Source organism: Amphiura filiformis, unplaced genomic scaffold (genome assembly GCF_039555335.1).
Source record: "Amphiura filiformis unplaced genomic scaffold, Afil_fr2py scaffold_70, whole genome shotgun sequence".
Classification (NCBI taxonomy): Eukaryota; Metazoa; Echinodermata; class Ophiuroidea; order Amphilepidida; family Amphiuridae; genus Amphiura; species Amphiura filiformis.
The window spans coordinates 38945-55783 of NW_027305534.1; the positions used below are offsets into that span (position 1 = coordinate 38945).

Consider the following 16839-nt stretch of genomic DNA (forward strand, 5'->3'; position numbering starts at 1 on the left):
CCTATCTGATTGGCTAGAAACCGACTCAGTGATGTAGTACAAACTCAGCTGTAGAGATGTATTCATTTCCATTTAACAGAATCAATATTCTATTGTTGACGCAGACAATAAAGAAGTTTGTATATTATCCGTCGTTTTATCTTTTCTGTTTCCGTTTCGGTTTCAGTTTTCGGTTTCGGATCTCATTGTTATTTTGAAGTGTTAGCATGGTACGTGTGAACAATCCTTTTATTCTAGTCTTTTGTTGCCTACAGAAAAGTTGAACGAAGATAATTTTTGTTTTCGGTTTCGGGAGTTATGTTAATTTTTGACATGCAAATAATTATGAGATGAGAAGGTTGGTGCTTATCTAGACAAAAGAAGTGTCTAAATTTTACGGTCGTAAATTCGTGATAACTTGTACGGCTTCAATTGACTTGCGTTGGGTGTATTATGTACTTCCGCCTAGGCGGGAGTGGCTCGTGAAAATAGCCCAGCGTAGAAATATACATTAATCACTAGTAATCAGTGTTGCCAAGAATTACGTATACTTGTTCGTGCAATCGCGCAAAAATCGGTCATATGATTATATAGAGATGAAACGGGAAATTATTTTCGTCCCAAATACACCTTAAAACTTGGTAATATGCAACACCAAAGAAGTGCGTTGAGGTGAAACTAATTGGATTTCTTTCATTGGAATTGGTAATCTGATAATTGCTTCAGGTAAAATTGCCAGACTCAAATCTATTTTAAATGCATATTATTTGTCGAATGGGGAGCTAGACCACTAAAACACAGGTCTTCCACACACTGTGGGTGTTCCATAATCTTGTCTTATCCAGCCTTTATTAACAACAGGCATCTATATCTGTTGAAATAAACTGATTCATGCGCGTATGGGGGGGGTTTGGGGCGCGAGAACCCCGGGGTAAAAGCAGGGGCAGCCAAAACGAAGGGGCGGCAAACAAAAATTAGTAAATTAAAAAGGGCGTAAAAAATTGGAAATAGTATAAAAAAATTGTGAAAAAATTGTACTCTACACCAAATGTTGTTGCCTTTAGGGCGCTAGCGCCTATTTAATCTTTTTTTTTGTGCTCTTCACTTTTTCAAAAGACAGAAAAAAAGGGGCGGAAAATTGAATTTTCTTCAGCCCCCCCTCGGGGGGGTAGGAGCGGCCACGGTACGTCACTGTGATTGGTACTTCAAACTTAACAATGAATTCAAGGAACAGATCAACTCACACAATCCCTTGCGTTTTCGTTTCTGAACAATAGAGCTCCCGATAAGTCTTCATTATGGTGGTCAAAATGCAGTGAATGGCAAAATTAATGAGACTGAATTTGAGTTTCCGAAATTTCCGAATTTCGGAACATTGTTATGATATTATGAGATTGATTTCTTAAGGGATGGGGTATGAACAACGTTTGGACAGTATTTATTGTGGGACATTAGAGCACATCAGACATATCGAATTGCATTATGAATACTAAGAATGTCCTTCTGATACCAAATAATTCAGATTTTTTGAAATTCGCAATGTAATACACATTTTATGGCAAATGATTAAAAATTGATATTTTGATATTTACAGTACTCGACATAAACTTTATAAATCTGACGATTTATACTTAAAGTGTATGTAGTTGGGAAGAAAAGCCGACGATCAATTGAAAATTTTGACCTTTCGTATTGAAGATATGGTTTTTTCCCCCAAAACACCAAAAAAATAGGTCTTTTGGGGAAAAAAATCCATATCTTCAATATGAAAGGTCAACATTTTCAATTAATAGTCGGCTTTTCCTTCCAGCTACACACACTTTAAGAATATATCATTAGGCCTAGATTTATAAGATTTACTTCGAGGACTGTTATATATCAAAAATGTGAAAAATATCAAATTGTAATAATTTGTCATAAAATTTGTATTATATCGTGAATTTACAAAAAATGCAATACGATATGTCTGATGTGCTCTCATGTCCCACAAAATAATACTGTCGAAACGCTCATTCCAGATCCCATAAGTTCGAGGTGATATGTACTGAACCATAGATTTTAAATCTATGACTGAACCTAAATACAATTATTGTTGATTGTTGATCAGAACTGAAATGCACTTAATGTAATGTATCAGTTAAGTTATAAGTGGTACGTACTCAGAAAGTTTGAATGACCCCCTGCGGCCATGTGTTATAAACTTACTGTACATAAATAAACAGCGTGAGTTCATTAGACAACCATGAATCATACGGATCTGAATCCTGGACGATGAAATTATCAGTCAGGAAAAGACTGGATTCTTTTGAGCTGTTGTGCTATCAACGAATCCTGAGGATTCCGTGGACTAAGAGGAAAACAAATGATTGGATTCTTCAAGAGCTTGGAGTTCAGAAGACCTTGCGAGCTGATATCATTCCTAAAAATTATCATACTTTGGCCAAATCACCAGACATCACTGCCTTCAGAAAACTATAATTATTGTCCAAGGAATGGTTGAGGGAAAACGCAAGAGAGGCCGACCTGCAGCGAGCTGGCTTGACGACATCAAGATAGTCACAAGCCTGAGCACCACAGAGGCTATTCATGCGCGTATTTTTTTTTTTTTGGGGGGCTTTGGGGCGCCAGCCCCCGGGGTCAAAGTAGGGGCGGCAAAAACGAAGGGGCGGCGGAAGAAGAAGGGGCGGCAAAAACAGGGGCGGCAAAAACGAAGGGGCGGCAAAACGAATTAGCAAAGAAAAAAGGGCGCCAAAAATTGAAAATGCATAAAAAAATTTGAAAAAAAAGTTGCTTTTAGGGCGCTAGCGCCTAAAATCCTTTTTTTTTTTTTTTTTCAAACGACCGTGAAAAAAAATTGGGTCAATCTTTTCGGGCTGTTAAGGAAGGGGCGGCAACATTGTTTCTTCTGCAGCCCACGGGGTTGGGGCGGCCACAGTACGCCACTGCTATTAGGGCTGCCACTGACAGCATTCGATGGCATACTAATACTCATAGGAACCACACCTGCATACGTGTATACAGTGTGACCTTGTGCCCCCCTTTTTTTTTATAAAATGGCAGAGTGAACAATAGCCCATGAGGAGTGACACAAGTCAAGAACTTATATTGGTACCAGGCACTATAAAAGACAACCACATGGGCCAATCAGTGGTTCACAGCAGCTTAGGAAACAACAAGAGTGAAGGGGTACAGTAACTTAAGGCCAGAGTAAGACACATTCGTTTACGCCCGAATTTGAGATTTCATGATATTTATCAACACTAAGATGTATTCTTTCACTTGAAACTGATAAAATACAACTTGCTAATATTTACTCGTATTTTTGCTTGATTTGTTTCACTCTTTTCAACTCTAAAAAGTCACATGGCTCAAGACAGCTTAGTAAATTGGCGGGAAATAATGAGTCAGAAATGCGCGAATGCGAAATATTGTGATTACGCGCGCGATTCGCGTTGCGTGACGCGGCGCAACTCTGCGCGTATGTCCAACGCAGTCTAGGCGCATTCGGTTTGTTGTTCACGCCAGCAAATGTGGTGTAAACAAAACAAAAATTTGCAGTAAAAATGCCACTTAGATTTTTTAATTATTTTGAATTTTGGCGCACTGACAGCAGACATATAGATTTATTGGTGCAAAAAGATGCATATTTAGACCATGCACCAGATACAGCTTTTACAAGCGTGAAAGTCTTACCGTTTTCAAATATAAGGACGTTTTGTGCATAATTTTGACATTTTTTACTAAAACGTCGATTTCTCAGAGTTCACTTTTGACAATATTGCACGATTTTTGTGACAAGATAACTCGAAAAATATGCAAGCAAAAGGTAAACTTTTGCACTACCGTTTAGAGTACATCAAAGCCTAGGGAAGGTTTTCTCATTTTTTCAAAATATTTGTTTTAAACAAAAATATACACCATTCTGTGCAATTTTTAGCTTAATAGAGTGACAAAATTGCTTTTTTCACATGTTTTTTTTTTCTATATTTCGAAAAAAGAGACGAATTTCAAAAAAATAAAAAAACCTTCCCTAAGTTCATGTCTCTTCTTTATGAAAAGCTAACTGAATTTTTTTTACTCCGAACGGATTTTTTTCTAAGTTGTCACAAAAAAATTGGAGTAAAAAAGTGAATTTTGATGATTTTTTCAAAAACTCGAGATTTTTGAACAAATCTGACGTCACCATGGGATTCCTTGACTCATTTCCTTTCCAAAAATGTATAGTTTTATATACTTTTGACATACAATTAAGAAATAATGATATTCTAAAAGGTCCATGTTCGCTCCCATTACACTGCCCTTAAGCATCAGACACATAAAATGAGATGCATATGCACCCTGCTCTTGAAGGATGGTGCGCCATTGTCTCCGACTACTCCATCTGGCCTTCCAAACGCGAACTCAGTGTAGATGAAGGTCCTGCCAGTAGATATGGTTCTAGAAACTGGTACTGTGAGAGCATGGCAAGGCATGGATAAGCTGGAGCGGGTAGCTCTCCTGACTACAAATGGCTTGGGTAGCAGTGCCGTCAGATCTGGTGGGCATTTTGTAGAGGACTGTTGCTGCAGCAACTTTACGTCTTTGATGGAGATGTGTGATGTTCAGCTCTCTGATAGCTTCCTCTTCGCTCACAGCTATGATTCGAAGGGCCTTCCTCTGGATGGAGTCTAATAATCCTAGAGTGGTGGGGCTGGCACTCATCCAAGACAGAGACGCGTATTGGGGGCCTACTATAAGATCGACAGTGGTGGCAGAGGCATTGCATATTAGAGGGAGATAAACATATTTTGTTCTGATCTGAATAGGACATGTGCGCGCAAAATAAATTCTTAATTTTAGACCATTTTAGCCCAAAATGAAGGTGAATTTTGCTATGTGAAGGGCTAGTATGATATACGCGAAGCGCGCAAAAATTTTGCAATTACCATATTTTGGTCCAAAACATGCTATTTTCGGGCTAGGAAAAACGTGCACAGGGCAATTTGGCCATCTAGCCCAAATGTAAATCTGGCCTTGCTAAAAGGGGCCCCGAACTGTTTCTTGTCCACGGGCCCACGAGGCTCTTGCTGCGCCCCTGATAAAAGTGGGCCCAATATTGACCTGGGGAAACTGATGCATTGATGACTGGCCAGATAGAACAACTTTGATGGAACGATCTGTCAGCTATGTAGCTAGCTCTTAATCCAGGTGAGCAGCTTGCCGGATACTCATTTTGCCATGAGCTACGCGCAAGGGCCACTATGCCAGACCTTGTCAAATGATGTCCAGGGCAATCAGGTGCACTTCGTTGCCTCTGGCCAGGGAGTTGGACCACCCTTGAGTCAGAATGGTGAGGATATCAGCTGTGCTATGGTGTGGCCTAAATCCAAACTGTCTATCTGAAATCAGTCAGATTTCAAGGAGGTACATCTGAAGCTGGTTCTGTACAACAGCCTCCATGACCTTGCTGATGATGCAGAGCAAAGAGATGGGGCGGTACATATATAGATGGACTAGACTTCGAATCTCTCTTGTGAAAAGGCATGACAGATGCAATCTTCCATTGGCTTGGGAAAACTCCTTTGGAGAAGCAAAGCTCAAACAGCAGCCTGAGTGGTCTTGCAAGTTCTGCACTGCACTGCTTTAGTACTCTTGCAGGGATTTCGTCAGGACCAGCAGCTTTATCTGGTTGCAGATTCATGCGAAGCTTCCTAGCATCTTTGACCTTGTTAGAAGTATATTGCATTTGCCTAGTTAACATCACTGTGTGAAAAATAACCGGCCAATATTTAAACTATTCTCCAAACTTCTAGCAAATATATTTCTCTAACATGACCTAAAATTACAGCTAGGTTAGATGTTCAGAAATAGTCGCACTTTCGTAGAATATGAGTGAGGGCAAAGCATAGCTAGCTCATAGCTAGCCAACTCCCCGTGTTAATTGAATGGAGATTTGATCGAAAATATTGAGCTATATTGGTAACGGACCGCTCCGTTCTGAAGGATGCCACAAAAAAAAACGGTACAAGCTACATTTAAACTATTCTATGAAATTCTAGAAAATATAGTTTTGTAACATGTTCTAAATTTTTAGCTAATTTAGGTGTTTGGAAATAGTCGCACTTTTGTGTTTTAGGAAGGATATGTAAACGACAGATAATACCAAAAATATGAAGAAATTATTTCCAAACCGTGTTAAGTCAACAATCATTATGTTGCTCATTTTCAAGAATGCTGGTTAACAAAAAGCAGGCCATTGTCTCATTTCGTGAACAAAGGTCCACATACCATTGTTTCCTTGTGTTTCCTTTATAATCAGTTACCCAACTGAAGCGGTATTATAGCACCTCATAGCGATACCGCACATATAAAACAGACACATGTGCACAACCAGAGAAGATCCGATTTAATCAGTTGAGCTGTTTCAATGAGTGTTATCTTGGTTTAATAACTTTTAATGGGGTTTAAGTCCTGCAAAGGTCGAGATGAATTCTACTGTAGACATGACTGCATCATGTCCTGCCCAAAATTATCTGATAATTTCTACATTTAATCTTTTTGGGAACAAACACAGGAGCGGACTGGTGTTTGTACAGGCGACAGTGACAAGTATAAAGAGACTATCCCTTTTGCTAACAATTATAGCATAGCGTCTAATCTGTGTCTCAAGTTCACTGAAGAATCTAAAAAGTGTGTTTGGGGTGAGGGGGTGCGCGAACCAAATTTTATTCGCTATTACAAACTTTAAAATGTATTACTACTGACTCGTGCCCCACTTGCTACAGCCATAACCCCAGGTTTTTTTCTTCTTATTCTCTCTTTTTTTTTCACTCTTTTGTTTGGCCACAACGCCACAGTGGCCAGTCCACCCCTGCACAATCATGAGTAGGTTTCTCGCTGGAGTGTATCATTTCTTGAGATAGGCTACGCTAGCTGCGCATGCCTCTTTGTAAGCAATCAAAATAAACATCTGAAAAAAGCAATTACCCCCTTTAAATGATGGTCATTATTCAAGAACGGGCTATTGTATTACAAATCTTTAAAATTTGTTAGAAGCAGAATGTATTTTTGCGCATTTTGACACCTAATTTGTAGCAATTGACTAAATATTGACGTCAAAGCGTACATTTAAATCAATGTAACCCAAGATTTGAAAGTTCCAGTAAATTCTACTGATTTGTATTCAGTATAACATGTATAATGGAAGGAAATCTGTGTAATGATATCTGAGTGTTTTTGTATTGTTGTAAGTGCAACTTTCAAATCTGGACCTCACTACATTAAATTGACCGGTGTTTTATTGTTCTCTGGGCTATCGCATCAAATGAGGTGTCAAAATGCGCAGAAATAAATTCTGCTTCCAACGCATTTTACAAGAGCCCGTTTTTTAATAATGGCCATTATTTAAAGGGCAGTAATTACCTTTTTTGAGATGTTTAGTTCTTAGAGGCTGATAATCAGGCCTACAGTACAGTAATGAGATTAAAACACACAATTTAAGACAAAATAAAGAATCCAAGATACCCTTTACCGGACTTAAGAACGACATATTAAGAAAATTTATTTTGCAAAAAATGGGCACTAGTGTTTGATATATGACAGCAATATAATGCCGTTACTATCTTTTTTAAACAATACGGTTGAAATGTATATAATGATTGATTTGACAATAGCCAACATTAGACTAATTCCAATCAGCCGTCTACACTTCGCATGTACTGTCATGCTTCGTAGTGACGACTGATTATCTTACAGCCCAAATCATGACGGACTTCTGAAAACTATTCAATGCACACTTTGGTTATGCGCCGTAGCGCGACTGACTAGCGGCGCCCGTGTACCGCGTCGCTGTACCGCGCCGCTGTGACAAGATCGCGCTCTGAACTTCTAAAAACAACAAACTTGGTCAAAAGGTCAATTTGGACACAACTGCGCACGCTCTATGCCACAGGAATCCTGTTGCAAAATCCGTCACTTTTTTTCCACGTAGTTTTCTCAGTCGTCAATCCAGACGGTTGACGACTGAGGGCAGCAGTCTAAGCCAGCATTAGATAATGATTGGTATCCAATACGGGGCAGACAATATGGAACCTATTAGTTACTTAATAGTTATTTAAAGTCCAGATTTCCACTGTGGAAGGTTTTGGAAATATCTTCTACTTTTCGTCGGTCGCAACATATAGACACGTACGTGAAGAACAAAATACGTTTCCCAGAAATGTGTTTGAAGGATATGTTACTTATAGACGAATCCAACGAGCCAAGTCATGGTCAGGATTTGGTCGGCCATATTTGGTTCCCCGCATGCACCAAACAGGTGTTGTGAGTACCCAATTGGGTGGATTAAACCCGCTTAAAATTCGATGTTAGATTCTTTTGTGTTGTAAACTGTCATAAACACGGGTGATAGAATGCAGTTTAAAATACCCCTCAAGGCCGCATCATTTCATAATTTAGGTGAGATAGCTGGGTCCCCGTCGCGACGCGTCGCGGCTATGGCTGCCATTGAGGAGTAGGAATGCGTGAAATTGGTTTTTATCTACAACGGAGTCGATACTCGACTCCTCTACTGTTATATCTCAGTGGCCCTTTTAAGATTCAAGGTTCAAACTATTAAACTGTATCTTTTTTAAAAGTTAAAAAGAAATATCTGTTATATAATATAGCTAGCTCTAATATTAAACGTCATTATGTGAAACGGAAAATTTGTAAAAATCACTCTACGCCTCTATGTGTTGCGACCGACGGTTTATGGATGCAGCTTCACCTATTATAATTCCATACGGTACACTCTTACATAAAGATTCAACCTGAATCTTTCACAGAGGGAGGTAAGTTTCAAGTAGAGTTATTTAAAATTCTTACTCCTCTGTGGGTAACATTTCCAAAACCTTTAATAGTCCATTTCCCGACATGCAACTGTACCGGATCTGGCAGAGCATTACCAAATCTGAAAATAATGAATTTTACTCCTTGTCAATTCATTTGATATCTGTGAGAGCTTTTTCTTTTTACTTTTTCATTTTTTTTCCTTTTCATTATTATTCTTTTTACAATGGTTTATGGTACATGAAATTCACCACATATGTCCTGAGGTTAATGTGTAAAATAAAGCAATAAAATTAATGGAATTGTGTGATAAATCGAATTTAATATGTACCATCGCAAAATGTGGTTCCTTTTCTATTGTAATCTTTTTATGGGACACCTTGTAATGAATCTTGAAACACGTTTCTGTCAACAGACCTAGATTGTTGTTCTAAATTTATAATTCAAAAGTATAGTTGTAATACATAATGGGATTCAGTGCCTACTCATGTACAGACATAATTCGATTCGGAACAAGTTTCAAATGACAGATGCGGTAATTTGATAACTTGATAATTTGCATAAAAACTATCTTTGTTATAGTTTGATCAGCTCGTAATCGGCGGAAATTGTTATGTTTTGATCACTACGCCGAAAAGAAAATAGTTGACCTGCCTGGTCTATATTGTGTGTTTTAAATAAGATATATACAATATAGGTCTTAAATAATTTGTGATACTTCTGGCGAGTTGTCACGAGACAGTTCTCAAAATAAAACTATTTTGATATTAATCCGCGATGTTATAAGGCCCGCCGATTACGAGCTGATTAAACAATACGTGAAGCAATGTCGACATGACGTCATCACTTTGGGTAATCAGTATCTGTTTAATACATCTATATATCTATATTTATATAAATGTTAATATTATATATTCATTAGCTATTTACACATTTGGTCTTTTTTTGTTTCTATACAATATTGATATCATTACATAACTAATAATTTATTTACAATAATATATATCTATATATACAGCTAAGTCAATTATGAAGAACAAATTATAGAATACTACTTGCTTCATCTAATTTCACTTCACTATACTGACCAATGAGGTAAAACCAAAGAGTACTAACTCCGCCATGAGCGACAACCCAAAATGGAAGATATGCCATACATTTAGGGTTTAATACAAACGACGTAATTTTGAGTCGGTACTCTTTGGGTATAATCTCTTTCATACTTGCGTATCTTTTCTTTCTGCCTATTTAAGGGTATACGGGGTATTGTTGGTCGAAGCATTTTCATTATCTGAATCAATATATTATTGAAAAATAACACTTTGATGTTTTGCAAAAGTTCATTCTACAAATCATATACTTTGAATACTTGCTTAATTTGTTAATGAGTCATGTACGTTTTACAAAAGTGTTGTTGTTTCAGCCCTCGTTACAACATAACTCAAGAACCACAGGACCTACAAAAGTATATCTGTGATATTTGAATTCTTCTACACGCTCGCTATGAATTGCAATGCAATTTTTGCTAAACCTCACTAACATTCGCAAGATGCTGTGAACTACTTTTTTCTGCTGGTTCGACCAACAATACACCGTATAGTCAGTAATATACATTAATTGAAAAGTCAAAACAATAAATAAGGACAATAAGTGTCTACCACTATCCATGTAAACCATAAAAAAAGTGATTAGCTGGAAAATGAAAGATTGGTGATTTAGTTTAATTTGGAGACTATGGATCCCTTATTTCTATGATTGATGGCCATATTACAAACAACCTCATCTGGCAGAAGAATAGCTTGGGACAAAAATTCTTAGTCAGCAACTTCTTAGTCAGCAGTAAATTTTGTTTATTGCACTATGCTTTCAGAGAGTTGACCATTTTGTGATCATATTCCCAGTGCAAGAGTTCTCAATAGGCTGCCCGTGAGCCAGATCCAGCTTGAGGACATGGACTACTGGTAGGTGGTACTTGAAGTTGAGAAGCTCTGAAATCTACAATAAACATAGCAAAGCAAGGTGCATTGGGCCTTCACCCCTTCACATCTTTGTATTCTGCCGCTGTGAACCGCGAGCTAACTTGATTGAGAATCCCTGTTAGTGCGAGTTTGAAAATTCCAAACTGCTCGTATTTTCAGAGCTGCCGCCATAGGCATAGTCGTACAGACACTCATCGAAGTCAAGAATGAGATAATTCTGAAACAAATAACAATACAGAAATTTCGTTGTTAATAATCACAATATTGATATGATGCTACAAAGTAATTTGCATTCATACCTTGCCCCCATTATTACTTACTCTTGATTCTATAAGTATGTCCAATTTCAGAAAAGCCCCGCAGGGCATATAAGCCTAATGACTTTTGTCTCCTAGTGTTTATTCTACGAATATACCACCCTACCTTACCCCCATTCTTACTTACTCTTGATTCTATAAGTATGTCCAATTTAAGAAAAGCCCCGCAGGGCATATAAGCCAAATAACTTTTGTCTCCTAGTGTTTATTCTACGAATATACCACCCTACCTTACCCCCAGTATTACTTACTCTTGATTCTATAAATATGCCCAATTTTAGAAACGCCTCGCAGGGCAAATACGGCTAAATGATTTTTGTCTCCTAGTGGTTATCCTACGAATACTTTACCCCATTAATACTTACTCTTGATTCGATAAGTATGGATTCTAGAGCATTACGTAATTGGTCGAAGTTTGGTCTTGTTCTTGGATCAGATTTCCAACAATCAGTCATGATAGTATAGCTGTATAAAAACACACGCGAATAAAATCATTAATGCTCTGTGTACTGGCCATAGGCTTCAACATAAAAAGTAACCATACCTATGTGTTAATAGCGTGATTAATTCAATATTATAAGTCCAAGTGTTGATTTTTTTTTCAAAGTATCAAGAGTTATCTCATTAAAGTAGAGGTGGGTACGACGGCATGAAACGTAATGTTAGTAAGGTTCCAAATTAATGTTGGAAAAGTTATGTTTTTGCTGACTTAGAACTTTTGCCGTGTTTAAGGATTATGTCTAACACCGCATTATATCTCAATTTGTGGCATGTCTTCGAATCAGTGTAGGAAACTGTACCTCAAAAATTACAGAACCAATACTGGGCTTGTTTGTACTCATTGTAATGCATTTGTCATGTTGATTCCAAATATGGTAATACAAAATTCGTTGATTTATTATTTAAAGAAAATTGGGTTTGTCGTGTAGAGTGGACGCCCATGAGTAGAGTATTACTACTTACACTTCCTCCCTGCAGTGATCTGGTTTTGGCATACGGTAATCTCTCTGCAGGTCTCGGATTAATTTCTTTGATGACATTCCTGGGTATGGGTAGGAACCTAGAAAAACAATATACAAATTAGGATATTAGGATATTTGGTCTAGCGGAACTGGCACTGACTCATAATCGGAAGGTTGCGGGTTCGAGCCCCGGTGACGCCATCGTGTTGTGCCCTTGAGTAAGGCACTTCATCTCGATTACTCCTCTCCACCCAGGTGTTTTAAATGGGTACCGACATTTTTAAATGCTGGGAAGGTAACAGATTCGCTGTAGAGGAGGTGTAGCGATCCCCCTACAGCAATATTACATGGAGGAGTCTGACCCAATCGCCAATGAGAGATCACTGTTTAAACAGAATCGTCTCCTTTACCTTTAACTTTTACTTAGGATACTGTACCACTGTTTATCTGTGTTTAATCAGACATTCGACGAGTACTGAAGTATGGACTTTATAATAGCAGGGAAAGTTGAAATGATGGGAAGGGAGAGTGGAATTACGTCACGTTTCTATAGAATGTGTTTCAGATACCTTCCGCTATGAATGTGACGAACATCACTCAAAACTAACCTTATTCTTATATATTTAAATTTTTTGTTTGATTTTTTTTTGGTTGTTGTTGTTTTGTTTTGTTTTTCTAAACATTCATGTGTGTTGATTATTTTAGTTAAAATTAAAATTTGTTCATCCTATCAATCCAGAGAACCAAGTGTAAAAATGTCAACCCAGAGTTTGTTACGAAACATTTTAAACAGCTATTAACCAGCTGTATTAGGTTCATCTGGATTGTTACAATTTCATGCTGCTACGCAGACTGGCAACACTGCTTCTTATCCTTGAAGAAGAAGCAAGGTTGCCAGTCTGATGAACGCAGCATGAAACTGTAACACGGTATGGCATCAAGAAATGGATTTGATAGTATGAATTCCCATCAAACAGCTATTAACTACTGTTTTGAGACAGAGGATGATTTAAGTACTACCCAACACCCCACTGGGTTAACCATGTACCAATTATAGCAGTGTGAGGAAACACGATACCACTGCTCGGCTGCTGCATGAAAGTGTGTGGTTAAATTTGAATTTTGGTCAGTTATGTAAACAATAAAAACACCAGTTTTATGCCAGTCAATTTCACATTTTATGTTATCTACAGAAGGTGTAAATTACCTTTTCTACACACATCACTTTAAATCTAAAATCGACCAAGCAATAATGACGAACACACAATTCTAAAACAACATCTTTTGCACAATGTTCAATGGGATTTGAAAAGTAAAGTGACAGTTGAAACTCTGGCGATAACACTTTTACAGTGCATGATGGGAAGTCCTTAATTCATCCTCTGGTTTTGAGAGTCATGCCTACGGTATACCTATTGTGACAACCTCCCAGAGCAACACACCGAATGACCAGACATCACTTTGTATAGTGTACACGTTGTCTATTAACGACTCCAATGCCATCCAACGAATAGGTACACGACCCTAAAAAGGAAGGAAACATTTAAGGTGTACATGAATCTAGATATATGAAATAACAAATGAAATAAAGTATACCCTCATGATCAACATGACTAACCAGGGTTAAAATGGCATAAACCAGATTTAGAATGGCTTAACCATGGTTAACATAGCTTAAACCAGGGTTAATATGGTTAAAACCGGTTAATTGTTGTGATCATCACCGCATACTGACGAATCCCCTATAACTATTAACCGGTTATCTTATTTATAATAATTAATAGAGGGCGTCGCTGAAGCGCTTCGAGTGTATACAGAACCGATTTATGTACGCGTTCGGCGAATTCCACAAGGCACGTCACAGATTATTTAGTGATGGTTTATAGTAATTTTGTGTTAGTCAGTATGCGGTAATAATAAATAGTCATGTGGCCAGCATGTATGGTGAAATTGTACCGGTGGTCGCCATGCATGGAGCAAAATCCGGTGCTGAATTGTGTTACTTTCATCATAACTCAATTAATTTAAATCGAATGTTTTTAGTTATGTAGAGACATACAAAATATATTATAATTGAAAAGGATTTCATTAGCAGACAAGGGCATGCATTATGATATGACTCTCATACCTGTGTTTTCCTTTGGTATACACCGCTGTCTACAACATCTCTAGCTAAACCAAAATCTGACAGCTTACACACGCCATCACGTGATAATAAGATGTTTGGGTTACGGTTAGGGTTATGGGTTTAGGTTTGGGTTCTGAGGTCGGGTTAGGGTTGGGGTTAATTAGCAGACAAGGGCATGTCTATGACTCTCCTACCTGTGTTTTCCTTTGGTATACACCGCTGTCCACAACATCTCTAGCTAAACCAAAATCTGACAGCTTACACACGCCATCTCGTGATAATAGGATGTTTCTGGCAGCTAAATCTCGATGGATGCACTAGAAAAATAAAAAGTTTAAAAAATTACACATTTTGAAATTCATGATTATGTTGCTATGGCAATACTGACGAAACCTATCAGGATGTGCTTACGTTCCTCTAATTTAGCTTTAAATACAAAAAATGGGGTAAACTGGGAAATTTAATGCGTTTAAAGCGGAAGCCCCACTTTTGGTTCAAGTTGCTTAGGGAATTAGTCAAGGTTGAAATTTATCCATGTAAATTATGTTATGTCTGTCATTAAATAAACATATGTAAGTCAGTTCTTCTGTGGCGAACTGGCCAAGTGGGGCTTCCTGTTTAAGTACATATGTTAAACTTCGTCTATCTACACGCAAAATAGTTTTCTTGGCCGATTTAGAAATATTTAGTCCTGGTTTTCGTTCAGCGTTTTATTTCATAGCAATTCAGTGTTTGATTTATAACGAACCGACAACAAGAACCTGGGCAAGACAACTTCATGGGTTCGGCGAGCAAGACCCTCTGTCCTTAGGCACGACATATAATTTGGTACCGTAGCACTATCGGTGCCCCGTTAGTACCGATGGCTCTTTTTATCATACACTGAACAATTGCATAGCACGGTTGTTTCATGTATATAATTGGCTTCATTGTTAACTAAATTCAAACTGTAGATAGCGCTATCCTAAATCATATTTCTTTATTTGCAAGGGGTAGGTGATTAATACTGCCATTAAAACAGCTGGAATAGGTGAAACAAGAAATTTTATAAACAATAAAAGGAATTATTTGTATTAATAGATACATTTTATAAAAATGCTATAAAAGTGAATCATTTTGTAAAAGATGGGAAATTAAAGTTTAGAATGACTCAAAAGCATCTGTATATATTAGTATGATATCACATTTAGCTGTTTAAGCCTAAATGTTGCTTGTACATGATGTTTTGTTTAAAAAAAATAATAATCTGATTCCATCAAACAACCGTGATAGTGATTTCGTTTTTTATTTAAATGAAAATCGACTATTAACTATACAAATGTTAATTATTATGGTTGGTGTAATTTATTAAGCCTACCGTAAAACCCCGTCTACAAGCATACTTAATTGGATTAATGTAGCTTTCATCAGAAGCACTCTATATGCTTGTAGACGGGGTTTTACGGTATATCACCAGGTTATGACAATTAGAATCACCAGTACCTAATCGGACCGATAGTGGTATGGGATCAAATAACACGTAGTGCCTTATTTACCTCATTGTTTTTCTGTTATTTAATTTTAATGCATTTTAAAGCCATATTATAACATTTCTGTAAAAGAAGATTAGTACTTATTTTCCACAAAATGTTAGCTTTTACTGTCAGATATGTCTCTTTTTAATTTTAAGCCAAACAAGTGAGGTAAAGCATAGAAAATTGGAATTTACTACTAGCGCTGTGCGTGTTACTCCCGCGGTAGTAATACGTACGATCCTCGGGGTGTGTGTTCCGTTCCACTCGCCGTTCCGGCTCGTGGAACGGAACAATTCATCTTTCACCTTGTGATTATATTTCGACCATCACACTCATAGACAGTTAATATTAGTATACCATCATACTAGCGAGATATGTCATACCATTAGCGATCTCGTATGCATATCTTATAAGGTCTGTCAGTGATAACGTAGTTCTTATACTAGCTCTATGAGCATTGACAACTTGCCATCATACTAGCGAGATATGTCATACCATTAGCGATCTCGTATGCATATCGTATAAGGTCAGTCGGTGACAACGTAGTTCTTATACTAGCTCTATGAGCATTGACAACTCACCATCATACTAACGAGATATGTCATACCATTAGCGATCTCGTATGCATATCGTATAAGGTCTGTCGGTGACAACGTAGTTCTTATACTAGCTCTATGAGCATTGACAACTCACCATCATACTAGCGAGATATGCCATACCATTAGCGATCTCGTATGCATATCTTATAAGGTCTGTCGGTGATAACGTAGTTCTTATACTAACTCTATGTGCATTGACAACTTACCATCATACTGGCGAGATATGCCATATTATATACTTCATTAATATATTCTTGTTTATTGATTGGTTAAAAGTGGATCACATGACCAAAAATAGTTCTACCATCAGTACTCCTATCCGTAAATAGTACCTCTAAGCCGTAAATAGTATTTGCAATGTCCCGGATGAGCCGTAAATAGTACCTCCAAGCCGTAAATAGTAGGCCTACTCTTGACCATGCCTTCCGCGTGCTCGCATTCGATGCGACGGAACAGTTCACGCACGCGAAACTGCCATAGCGTGATTTCGCGCTGCTGTAATTGGTTAGCTCGATTTTTAGCATATTCGATTTTTTTGAAGGGCAAAATATAG

At 37.7% G+C, this 16839-nt stretch overlaps 1 protein-coding gene across 1 annotated transcript in view; it reads right to left on the minus strand.

Annotated features, from left to right (window-relative positions):
- Positions 1-10768: 10768 nt before the first annotated feature.
- The window catches only part of LOC140144661 (fibroblast growth factor receptor 2-like), a 74408-nt gene continuing 68337 nt past the window's right edge, over positions 10769-16839 (minus strand). The window contains exons 14-18 of the mRNA XM_072166470.1: positions 14368-14490; positions 13458-13569; positions 12047-12143; positions 11449-11548; positions 10769-10983 (exon numbers count right to left, since the gene is read on the minus strand). Of these exons, the coding sequence (XP_072022571.1) occupies positions 10885-10983; positions 11449-11548; positions 12047-12143; positions 13458-13569; positions 14368-14490 (531 nt within the window). The 3' untranslated portion in view covers positions 10769-10884. The remainder of the gene's footprint in view (positions 10984-11448; positions 11549-12046; positions 12144-13457; positions 13570-14367; positions 14491-16839) is intronic.